Here is a 13,310-nt window from a genome sequence, read left to right on the forward strand (position 1 = left end):
TGCCAAATATGAGATCCATCCTCTTAACAGATTTTTTTAATGTTTATTTATTTATTTTGAGAGAGAAAGAGTGCTAACAGGGAAGGGGCAGACAAAGAGGGAAAGACAGAGAATCCTAAGGAGGCTCCTCACTGTCAGGGCAGAGCCAGACGTGGTGCTAGATCTCACAACCCTGAGAACATGACCTGAGCCAAAATCAAGAGTTGGACACTTAACTGACTGAGCCACCCAGGTGCCCCTTAACAAATATTAAACTGTACAATACAGTTGTAGGGATAATGTACAGCAGATCATTAGAACTTATTCATCTTAAACATTTAAGACTTTGTTCAACATTTGTCTGTTGAATAGTAACTCCCATTTCTCCCTTCCCCCAGCCGCTGAAAAGGCACTTTCTGATTCTTTGGGTTTGATTATTTCAAATATCTTGTATAGGTGGAATCATACAGTATTTGTCTTTCTGTGACTGGTTTATTTCACTTAACATACTCTCCTCCAGGTCTATCCATGTTGCCATCTATGACAGGATTTCCTTCCTTTTTTTAAAGATTAGTAATATTTCATTGTATGTATATGCTGCATTTTCTTTATCTACTCATCTGTTGATGTATACTTAGGTTTCTTCCATATCTTGGCTACTGTGGATAGTGCTGCAATGAACATGAGGTGCTAATATCTCTTTGAGATCCTGATTTCAATTCTTTGGGTAAATATTCTGAAGTAGGGTTGCTGGATTTTATAGTAGCCCAGTTTGAACTTTTTGGAAAAATTTCCATACTATTTTCCATAGTGGCTGCATCATTCTGCATTCTAATTAATGGCAGAATTATTTTTCATTGCAGTAGTAATTATTTAAGTAAGTTTATTATCTAGCCTGTAAGACCAGATGTGATTTGAAAGTTGTTACTCCCAAGGGATGTTAGAAAAAGATGCCAAAGAGAGAGAGACACTGAAACGCCAACATCTTACTATTAGACTTAATATCTTTGGATCTGAAAGACATGTAAAACCAACCATTACCAGAAAAATTTGAATTAGAAATCTACATTTTATAAAGGAGATCAACAAAAGTAAGACACATGAAATAACAATTCACAATGTGAATTAAAGCAAAAATATATCAAGTATAAAATGAAAAAAAATAGATGTTTATTATTTTCAGTATTAAAGTTTATAATTTTCAGTATTAAAGGAAACAATAGGAAGATGGGTGTAGAAGGGAATGTATGCTTACATTTTTTTCTGTTTTACTGAATTCATTATTTAATCATTTAGTGGTACTCTGCTAAAGAGTTAGTAGATTATCTGACTAAAGTAATTTTACTGAAGTGTGAATAAAGCTTAATTATGATTTAATGGCTTTATAAAGAGGAATTGCTATACCCATTTACATCTCTAGTTGGTAGAATATGGAAGAGAAAATACTATGAAGGCAGGTGTTCTTTATTCCCTTAACTAGTCTCCCAGGAAATAAATCACATGGAATTAAAGACAGCTGTACATTGCCCATTGCTTCTTACCTTTGTGAGCAGTGCCTAAGAGGAATAGTTAAAATATGACTGGAGCAAAGCAGGAGTGCGATTTGCAAGCCAATTATGTTACAGAGAAACAAAAATACAACTAGGTAGCATCTTTGCCAGGTGATAGCTTTTCATTCATTCATTCATTCATTCATTCATTCATTCATTCATTCAACTAATCAGTATTTGCTAGGTATTTACTACTGGTAAGGTTTTAGGGGTGATAATGATATCTTCTCTCAACCTCTATATTTAGAATCAATACAGAAATAAGACACAGTATTCAAACAGGTAGCAATCTGAATATCAGCTTTATTACTGTTAAAGCTGTTTAGAAAACAGGGCCTAGATCTGTAACCAGACTTCTCAGACCTCCTAGTCCCTGAGTCAAACGTATTCACTTACAACTGCAGCTCTCCCACCTTGATGTACAACTGAGAACAGGCTTTTTTGAAAAGAAACTTAAAAAGGGCTGAGCAAGTCTTGCTCAATTCCATTTCGCAAAATCATCAATCATTCCTTCTAATTCTCCCTTGTAGACTCAGGGTTAAATGACCTTTCCAAAGTCTCTGAAAGTTAACTTCATGGGCCATGGTACGAATTCAGAGAGGTATAAAATGGTTTCTCCAATCATCCACTATGTGCCAGGCATTGTATTATATGCTGGTGATGCTGTGCTGGACAGATAAGGCAGGCTCTCTATCCTTGACGTTGCCTGGTGTTGCCTATAATCTTATTGGGGAAATTAGTCATATACTTGGATATGGGACAGTAAATTATAAGTGCCAATTTTTGTTTAGCCTTAATTTGGGAAGGGACAGGTTTTCCATTGCTTGTTTGGTTAATGCACAAAGATGATCAAGCTTGGGTTTCTAACAAGTGGTGGAATTTGGGTAAATAGGAAAAAGAGAGTGCACGGATGAGGGTGAGAAATTGGGCATACCTGAATCACGATGGCTCTTCAAGGCTTGGTTTTCTGACAGAGTCTCCAAAGGCATCTGTGGAACCGACCTTTAACACACAACAATTATTCACATTTACAAAACCCCAAACCCAAATTAAGTGAACAAAAAGCAAAAACAAAACAAAATGAAACAAAACAAATAAATAAAATCAGTGAAATCCATATTTTACCAGGAAGGGTATAGGGAAGGAAAGAGAAAGCCAAATGGTGAAAGGTGGGAGAGATGGTCAAAATTTCTCTCTCCAACCCAACCTCATTTATATTTATATTACCTCTCCTTCCCTTACACTGAGCACAATTTTAAACAGTCCCTAATGGCTGTGCATGGACTAGAATGGATGGGGCCAGGGTAGAGGAAGTGATTGACCATAGTCTATGAATTTTTTTTCCCTAAAGTCTGTCCTCTCTATACTTAAAATAATTCCTCCCCTGGTTGAATGGAAAATTATACTCTACTCTTATCCTGAAATGCCTATATGTATTCATATATTTATAATGGATAGTTATTTTGTCTTTCAAAATCTGTGATCTAAGCATTTGGCAAACCCAATGTAACTGACCTTATTGAAATGAGAGTCCCAGATAGATGCTTCTTATTCTGCTGTCCCTTGTTCTAAGGTTTCTCTCCTTGTTACCTTTAGTAGGCTAAAGGACTATACCTTTAGTTGGGTTGATAAATGACATTGAGTGGAGAAAAAGGATTGATTTACATTCGATTAACTAAAGCAGTTTAAATATCTCTTAACTGTTAAGCTGAAGACTGGTACAGATAAAACCCAAAACTTCTTTGTTATATTTCAGAAATTTATTGTGAATTTGGTTGAGTCAACATAAGTAAAAGTTTGTAACAACATTTAACTAGTCATTTGACTTTGAGGTACTTAAATCTAAAATTAGATAGTAAACTAAAAGTTAAGTTTTTTTACTGGCTATGATCTTGAGATTTGAAGAATATTATTGTAATTTCATATGCATTTAATTAGTGATGAAGAATTACAGTATAATGAAAATGAGTACTCAATTAAAATTAAGCCACTAAGTGGATCCTTTCACACATGGAATTTAATTTTCATGAAGGTTTTACTAAGAAAAGTTATTGGAATATTAGCTAAAGACCAAGAGGGGAAAAAGGAAAATGAAGAACTGTAAAGTCATGCGAAAAGAATTGAGACTTGTTCACCCCAGGTCAACAACAACAACAAGAAAAAAGAAAAACATGGAAAAATCCAAAGTAGCCATCTGCAATTAATGCTCATATAAGTATTCACATTTGGAAGGATAATAGTTGTTTCCCATGTCTAGTGAGAGCAAACCAAACGAAAATCCTTCACAATTCCACCAAACAGGGTCAGATTCAACTCGCTTTAGAATTTATTGCTTGCTTGTATTGCTCTACAACGATTAACAAAGAGGCAAGAGCAAGTTAGACTTCAATTTCTAATTGAGCAAGGTGGATAATAATACATGTTTATTCAACTAATTTGGTGATCAAGGAGTAAATAGTTTTCAGTGTTCAAAATAACTTTTGATCCCTTTGAGTTCACCTTAGACCTTTTGCTTGAATTTGCTTCAGCAAATTCATATTTTTAATATCTGAGAATAATATGAGAAACATAAAATAATTTTTCTTCAAGATTCACTTGTATAAATTATCCTAAAGTTAAATAGAATAAAACAGTATTTTCTTCCCATACCACCAATATTGTAGAATATACTAGGTAAGGAGAGTTTTCTCATTCTGTGTCTATATTTACAAAGTGAAATAGGGAATGAAACAGTTTGTTAAGTAGTTCAAGCACTTTCAGGCTCTTTCATGTGAAATGCCTAGTAAATTGATACAAATGATCTTTTGTTTTGAATTATCATGATATTTGTCTTAACTCAGCACAACATGGGTTTGTACACTTATATACCACATACTCAGCATGCATATCCGGGTATAACTAGCCACTGATTTTTCCCTTCCTCACCCTCTTTTCCCTCAATGCCACTCACATCTCTTTCCCAACACCATATCTCCACATTATTTTTTTTTGTTTCAAGTTTTTATTTAAATTCTAGTTAGTTAGCATATAGAATATCTCCACATTATGAGACTAAAGGTATTATAGAAAAGCATTCTTAGTTAAGCATATTGAAAAGGCAACTCAAAACAAGTACTTGCTTATTTTTAAATTCATACCTTGAACAAACTAAACTATTATGTTATTTTCTTCCGATTTATACTCAGTGAGTCTTTATTCATGCAACAAAAATTAAACAGTTGTCTACTCTGGGCCAGGCACTGATGTTGTCTTTAGATCAACAACTAATGATGTTGGCTACTTCTTTCCAGTGAACGAAGCTGACCTAATACTCTGCCCACATGAAGTTTGTTTTCTAGTGGGATGAAGTAGATAATAAATAAGATGCTGGATAATATGTTAGGAGGTAATGACTGCTATAAAGGAAGGAAAGACTAAACAGAGCACTGGGGGCTATACTGTAATTTTAAATAGAACAGTAAAGGTAGGTCTCGCCAAGAGCATGGATGACATTTGAACAGACTTGAAGGAGTCCTTACATTTTGGACTTTATATTCAAACTTTGACATGAATTCCTTTCATAAAATTTTAACTTTTTTAATGCTTATTTATTTATTTTGAGAGAGAAAGTGAGCAAGAGACAGAGAGTGGAGGAAGGGTAGAGAGAGAAAGGGAAGAAAGAATCTCAAGCAGGCTCCAAGACATCAGTGCAGTACCCAAAGTAGGGCTGGATCTCATGAACTGAGCCAAAATGAACTGAGATCATGACCTGAGCCAAAATCAACTCAGATGCTTGGGGCACATGGGTGACTCAGTCGGTTAAGCGTCTGACTTTGGCTCAGGTTTGTGAATTGGAACCCTGCATCAGGCTCTGTGCTGACAGCTCAGAGCCTAGAGCCTGCTTTGGATTCTGTGTCTCCCTCTCTCTCTCTGCCCCTTACCTGCTTGTGCTCTGTTTCTCTGTCTCTCTCTCAAAAATAAATAAACATTCAAAATAAAAAAAATAGTCGTATGCTTAACTGTCTGAACCACCCAGGCACCTCTGTAAAATTTTAATTTTTATTACTTAAAGCATAGATGGAAAAGGAAGGGTGAATTCTTGTATTAAAGAGACATTTTCTGAAGGAAAGGATATCTTATGTATCTTTGTATCTCTAGGTGCATCAATGCTATTCTTTTTGAGGTTTCTTCTTTGTAGAAAGAAGTGCATTCATGCACATATCTAGTCCTTTTGTTAGAGGGGATGCCTGGGGACATTTGTCCATGTATTTCCAGAGACTAGGGTAGGACTTGGCACATGGTAGGAGCTCGATGACGTTTTGAACGGAATGTCTAAATGGTATTATTGGCATATGCATTTTTATTAAACACACAGAGACCATGTTGTGATAGAGGTCATTTGCTTAGTAGAATTCATATTTATTTATACTTGGTTACTATTACTGACATTCTATGAGTGTATAGGCTTCTCTTCAATAAGGTTTCCTTTGTACTTTTAGCATTCAAAGTATTAAAGTGCTCTGGCAGTAAGCACTTAAATTATCACTTAATGTTACCATCTAATTTCTAGGCTATGGACATCTTTCTACTAGGACTGAGGCTACTAAAATATTGTATAATGGTAACAAGGTGATTTCTTTTGGACTCATTGGAATGAAATAGCATTTGGGGAACTATTAGCTACAAGAGGGGATTCCAAATAATAGCTCTTTGTTCAGAGTTCCTCTATCAATTCATAGATAAGTCAATTGGCACTCATCATTTTAGACTCATCAGAGACCCATGTAGTTAAAGTGGAATATAAAGGGTACTATAGGCAATAAACAGAAGCCTTGTAACAATGTAATGTGTAGTGACAAAGAGGATTGGAAGATCTATAAAAGCTGCCAAAAAGAACAAAAAATATAATTAAAGGATCAAAAAGACATATTGAACAGAATCTCAGGGACTATTTCGGGCAACAGTAAATGTCTCCTCAAATATATCTTTAAAAGACTGAAAGCAAAGTAGGAAACCAGTCCCATGGAGAGAGAAAGAAAAATACCACATAGATTTGTAGGAACAGGCTAGCAGGAGTTGGATTTGCTTATGTTAATTTTTACCTTTCTTTAAAATAATTAGATGGTGCCTAACCTAGAGATCAGAAAATTTAAAACTCTTAGATGAGAAGAGAAAAGAAAGAAAAATGAAAACAGAGATGATATTTTAGGCAGGTGGGGCTTAGAGTAGGATAGATAAACTGGTGTATAGAAAACAGTGGAAATTTGTAGTTGGCCCTCATTTTGCCAACTAAGTTTATTATAAGTTCTATCAAAGTTATATATCGTTTAGGAAAATGTTTGCTTCCCTCCTTCCATTTTGTGAAAGCATGTAGGTTACACATGACTTCCTGAAGAACAGAAAATATTTTTAGTAGAAGACTTTTTTTTTTTTTTTTGACAGCGAATTTTCATTACTTGGACCAAAGAGTTTCGCCTAGTGAAATATGTCAGAGATATGTGGGAAATTTTCCCATTAAAAATACCCCCTACTGAGAACTATCACCATAGACATTTGATTAGCTTGTAATAATTTTAGCACTCTTACTTCCTAAAATCCTCCACCTGGGTCTTGAGTTGTAAATAAACAATAGTTGACAAATTGAAATGAAATGCGAGATAAGAGAATCATGCTGTTAGAAAAAGTGACATGCAAAGCTGACTTCCTGTGTATAGAAGCAGAATCCAGAACTTGTAGGGAAGTCCTGTCATCACTCATATTACGTTAATTACTCATTGTGGTTTCCTTTGTGCTCAGTAATTCCAAAAGCTTTTTTAGTTTAGTTGCTGAGAAGATAAACGATAACTATTCAAAGGTAAAGTGTCAAACTTGAGATCTCGAACACTGGTTCCAAGACTATACATAAAACAAAAACTTATCTCAAAGGTAATTTTTACGCCAAGTAAAGGACAAAATTCTTTTGGCTAACTTTGCCTATGGACGCGCACACACACACACACACACACACACACACACACACACACACTCATAGTCAGAAACACATATAAGATGTGCAGACAGCATTTTGTCCACATTTCTCAGAAATATGTGTTTTCAATCCATGCATAGTACCTCCAATTAAAAACAAGAACTTTCTGGTTGAGAGAAATACCTTAAATATGTCTATTTTATTTTATTTTATTGAGAGAGGAAAAGAGAGAGAGCAGGGGAGGGGTAGAGGAGAGAAAGAATCTTTTTTTTAAAGAAAATTCTTTTTTTTAAAAAATATTGTTAAAGTTAATATATTTATTTATTTTGAAAGAGAGGGAGGGAGGGAGGGAGGGGGAAGAGAGAGAAAGAGAGAGAGAGAGAGAGAGAGACAGGCAGAGAGAGAGAATCCCAAGCAGGCTCCATACTGTCAGCACAGAGCCCCATGCGGGACCTGACCCCAGGGTCTGTGAGATCATGACCCGAGCTGTAATTAAGAGTTAGCTGCTTAACTGACTGAGCCACCAAGGTGCCCCAAACATATCAATTTTAATAGGAAATACTAAAATATTTTGCTTGCAAATATTTTGTGTGTATGCATACCCACACATAAATAATATTTAGGCACAGGGTATATTGGTTTAAAGATGATCAAACACTACTTTATACAAAGAGCATCATTCCAATGGCCAGAGATTTGTGGACTTTGTACCTAAAAGACACATTGTATTTCTACAGAGAAGACTTTTATAGAAAAATAATCAGGGTTTTCCATTTTAGCACTTGAATAACTGAGTGCCTGTTGCAAAGTTAGAGGAATATAGTAACAGAGGTCTGGAAATCACTTACTGAGTTTCAGCTATATACCAGGTTGGTGTGTGTGTGGGGGGGGGGGGTGGATGGCAGGGCGCAAAAGGGTTAGACACTATGAGTCCAGTCCTAAAAATGTAAGATAAAGCAAGTAGAGAATTCATGTTTCTCTTTAATGGCCGCACTTAATCTTTGCAGAAGGACCTGCACACTGATCTCCCTTACTTCATCAATTTCAACTCATGGCTGAATTTGTTTCATATCTCTACCCATTTGCCCTAACCCCTGAATATTTTGAAGGAAATTATTTTATCCTTAAGTATTTCAATGTATATCTTAAGAAAAACACTCTTAAATATAAGCATAATGCCATCTTCAATCTTAAAAATTTATGCTAAAAATTAATCAAATTTCCTCAATTCTTGCAGAGATGTTTTTCCTCATCTTATTTTTTAAAACCATGTTTCACTTATTTTGTCCTGTAGTTTCTTACAGAGTCTATATTTTGATTGCAAAGTACAGTTTAACACATTTCTCTCTTCCCTGAATTTTATGGAAATTGAGATTTGACCTAAATTGTTTCAACAATAGAATTTAGGGTATTTTTGAAGAGTGGCCAATGTCTGCTTCTTAGATAAGTTTCCTCATTGTCCGTCTTCTTAGCCAAGAATTTACAGAAGCTAGTTCAAAGATTAGCATGGTGAAGTTATCAAATTCAGAATGCCTTGGACTCTAAAAAGAGAACCAGACATGGATATCATTAACTCTACTAAAAAATATAATGTGATCTATTTTTAGATGTTTCATAGTGCTTGCTTCTGTGTCAGTATTAATAGAACGATAAGGTTTCAGCTTCTTTATGATCATAAAGCTAGTGTGGAGGGGCAGGCCTTGGGAGCATGAAATCAAATACAAGAGTTCTCTGGAGCACAATTTGATGGATAATCTTGAATATTCCTTCTAGCTCTAAACCTCAGAGTGATGATGAGCTGTCTGGTACAATACGCAATGTTTTTGCAAACTCATGAACTTCCCTTAAAGCTATACTTGAGCATAGCTATGAAATATTAAGGGGGCAAAAGATAGACACATAGCATTTCAGCTCAACTGAAATATTTTTGGATTGTCAGTAACTCTACAAGTAGATTAGGAATATACAATGTATCAACATGCTGCAGTTCCTCTTTCAAGCAAAACAAAATAAAACACCTTCCAGTGACAAGAGCCACAGGTTTGAAGAAAAGTGACAAGGAACAGGAGCGCAACTCCAAATATAGGCAGTACGGTTTCATCAAATGTACTGTACATTTATTTAATACATTTGCGTATTGTATCTTTGGATATTTTTCAACTAGTTGTGCCTCGTGTTTTGTATTCTGCTAAGATTCATGAATCTGTTCCTTTAGGCACAGACGGCACACATTGTCCTGGAAGATGGAACAAAGATGAAAGGCTACTCCTTTGGCCATCCATCCTCTGTTGCTGGTGAAGTGGTTTTTAATACTGGCCTAGCAGGGTGAGTAATGCTCGTGTGCCAAGGTTTTATTCTTCCTTTATGCAGAGGAATAACGAGATGATCTTACTCATGGTGGTAGGTTGAAATCATCACATTATGCTAAGATGGCACATTGTCCTGACATCACACTGAGCCTGTATGTTGTCTAGTCTAGCCATGCCGGAAAGAAGGCAGGGACACAAACTCCTCCCTGCTGCTGTAAATGAAAGAGAACACGGACCCTGGTATTACCCTGGAAATAAGGAATACAAGTAATTCTAGAAAACTAGGTCCGAGGTGACAGGTTCTGTTAGATTAGTAAGTGGCTTCTGCAAGGAAAGGTATGGAGCAAGGAGAAGGATGGGCATCTCATTCCTTCAGTGAAGTTAAGAGTCAGATTTGCACATCTAATATGAACTACTGTAAGGAGCTGAGACCGTTCTTAGATATTCTATGTAAATTCACACTGTAATAAGAAAGGCGAAATAACAGGTACATTTATTTTCTTGAAGCAATCAAAAGGAGAGCAGGTTCATGGATCTGACATTTTCAAAACTGTCAACTGAAACCCAACTTGGTATTTAAGATCTGCTAATAGATACACAGCAACAAAGATAAGAGCTGCTACAGAAATCACGTAGCTGTTCTTATCTAGCCAACAAATATTTGTTCATCTGGGAACCAGGAGACTGAAGTTCTGGTCTAAACTTCAATGACAACTGGTTATACAATATTGAGAAAATCCCTTAACCTTTCTGAATCATAGTTTCCACATACAAAAATGAGGATGCTGGATTAGATAGTAATTTATAGTTGGGATTAAAAAAAAAAAACATGAGTTCTTTAAAAAATATGACCGGATGGTTTCAAGAGGTTTCCATTAGAGACTCGGTGGACTAAACTTCTATAGCATAGAATATTTAATACATTCTTTGGGAAAATTCAGTTAACCTTATAAAGACACGGACACATTGAGTTAATGGATATTGAGATTATCCACTGGCCAAACTTCCATTATACTATTAACATATATTCTTCTCTAAACTCTTGGCTCTCCGTTTGAAATAAAGAATATTAGATGGGTTTTAAAATAGTTCCACTGGTGAGAACATTAAATTACAGTGTATGAAAGCTGTTTGCAAAGTTTTGCTTCACCAGGCAATTATTTAAGCTTTTCGACAGCACTAATTACTAGCTGTGTTAATATACCTGCCAACAGACAACTGTTTAATATAGATCAGAATGATGGAGGGCACTAGAGTTTTCTTCTCTGTGATAGATTATGGGTAATAAATCTTGTCACATCACAAAAGTCAAACAGTACCTGATGGATTAATTTGCTTCTAATGCTGCAGTTCTCTACGACAAGCTGTATTTATTCATTTACTGGAGAGAGTATTGTAAGTATATGTTTAAAGGGAATGGCCAGTTCTTTTATGGAGAGAAAGAAGAAAGGGAAGTAAAATTAAATTAATTAAAGATGTTTCTGATGTAAGAAAAGGCATTCATTAGTAGATTAGTCCACGGACCCTATTTTCCATTGAGAACTGTTGTTTTCATTCATTGTGTGGCACACTCAGTAAGGTGGTTGGTAATTAAAGGTGTTATTTTGTTTTTCATCTTCAAGAAATGCATTTTTATTGTGTGTAAGCCTTGGTTAAAAAATTGGCAGTTCCTGACAGGTGAAAGGCATCTGAGAAATTAGCTGATGGAGGTGTGGATAAGTATGAGAGAGCACCTAGTCACCTAAGGGTTTGCTGAGCTGAAAGACTAAGTGTTCTATTGACAAAAGTAGTTCTGGGAGGAGCTTGTCTGGATGGGGTTGAAGAATTTATGTTGACTACTTCCTGTGTTGAACTGTATTGGTTTCAAGGTTGTTGATTCTGTCCCCCTTAGCACTTACATTCATTTTCACTAATAATCTACAAGAAAGATTTGGTTTAGCTCATTCTACAGAAAGTGAAAATGCGAGAAGGGGGCCACACTTGCAATAGATTCCAGTGCATGGAATAGTTATAGATAACACCTGGTATTTACTGGAATAATGTTTCTTACTACTAAGAATAAGAGTGATATATATGCATATATATATGTATATATATATAATAAAAATGAGAGTATATGTGTTTTTATTTATTATTTTGAGAGAGAGACATAGAGCAGGGGAGGGGCAGAGAGAGAGAGGGAGACACAGAGTCCAAAGCAGGCTCCAGGCTCTGAGCTGTCGGCACAGAGCCCAACGTGGGGCCCGGACCCACAAACCGTGAGATCACGGCCTGAGCTGAAGTCAGACGCTTAACCGACTGAGCCACCCAGGCGCCCCTAGAATTTATGTGTTTTTAATTTTCAAATAAAGACCTAATGCATTCCTCCCTAATCCCACATCAGTACTTTAAATTAGTTGTTTGGAGTCTTTTGATTTAGAAGTCAGAAGTGCTTGAGGTCAATTTTTGTGGGGTTGATTTTCTTTTCTAAGTTGATAATAACTCCAAGTTATATACTTTTTTCTAAAGCTATGTTAAAAATCAACTTCATTGAGTAATTCTTTCATAGAATACATGTAATCTTTTTTTTCCCTTTTTCCGGACTTTAAAATAAAAACCTACTACATTTATGTTATTAATTCTGGTATAGATATTAATTCATTCATTTTAAATGTTCAGTGAATTTTAATAAACATATATACCCATGCAGCCACCATTGATGTAATAAGGATTCTCTTCAGTTTCCTAAATGATATTTTTTAAAAAACTTAAAAATATTTGACAGTTAATATTTTGGTGATATTGGCCCTAACAGTAAATATTAGTTTGGACTCATGTCTGGTAGACAAGTGGAAACTTCAGGATATCTGCAAACTTTAAATAGAACAATATTTAAAAAATGAAGACTCTATGGGGCGTCTGGGTGGCTCAGTCGGGTAAATGTCTGACTCTTGGTTTCGACTCAGGTCATGATCTCACCATTCGTGAGTTCGAGCCCTACGTGGGGCTCTGCACTGACAGTGTGGAACCTGCTTGGATTTCTTTCTCTCTCTCTGCCCCTTCTCTGCTTGTGTGCATGCACTCTCTCTCTCTCTCTCTCTCTCAAATAAATAAACTTAAAAAAAATATTAAAAAACAATGAAGACCCTGTGAAGGAAATTGTAAGGAATTAAAAATTTTAAGAAATTGAGGGAATGAAAATTATGAGAATATGTCTTAGTACTTAAGAGTCCATTTGTTTTAAAAGCAGAATCAGACCCACAAGTACAGAGAACAAACTATACGGTTGCCAGAAAGAGGGGTGGGGGAAGGGCAAAATGGGTAAAGGAGAGTGGAAAGTATAGGCTTCCAGTTATAGAATAAATAAGCCACAGGAATAAAGGGTACCACACAGGGAATATGGTCAGTGATACCGTAATAGCCTTGTGTCATGACAGATGGTAGCTACACTTGTGAGCAGAGCATAACACATAGAGACGCTGAATTACTATGTTGTAGGCCTACAATTAATGCAACACTGTTTGTCAACTGTACTCAAATGAAAAA

The 13,310-nt window shown here is 35.8% G+C and overlaps 1 protein-coding gene across 1 annotated transcript in view; it reads left to right on the forward strand.

Annotated features, from left to right (window-relative positions):
* CPS1 (carbamoyl-phosphate synthase 1) overlaps positions 1 to 13,310 on the forward strand; it is a 128,545-nt gene that overhangs the window by 12,451 nt on the left and 102,784 nt on the right. Inside the window, exon 2 of the mRNA XM_086719534.1 lies at positions 9,692 to 9,801. Coding sequence (XP_086575660.1) covers positions 9,692 to 9,801 — 110 coding nt within the window. The remainder of the gene's footprint in view (positions 1 to 9,691; positions 9,802 to 13,310) is intronic.

This window comes from Puma concolor, chromosome C1 (assembly GCF_028749965.1).
Source record: "Puma concolor isolate L17-30 chromosome C1, mPumCon1.1.hap2, whole genome shotgun sequence".
Classification (NCBI taxonomy): Eukaryota; Metazoa; Chordata; class Mammalia; order Carnivora; family Felidae; genus Puma; species Puma concolor.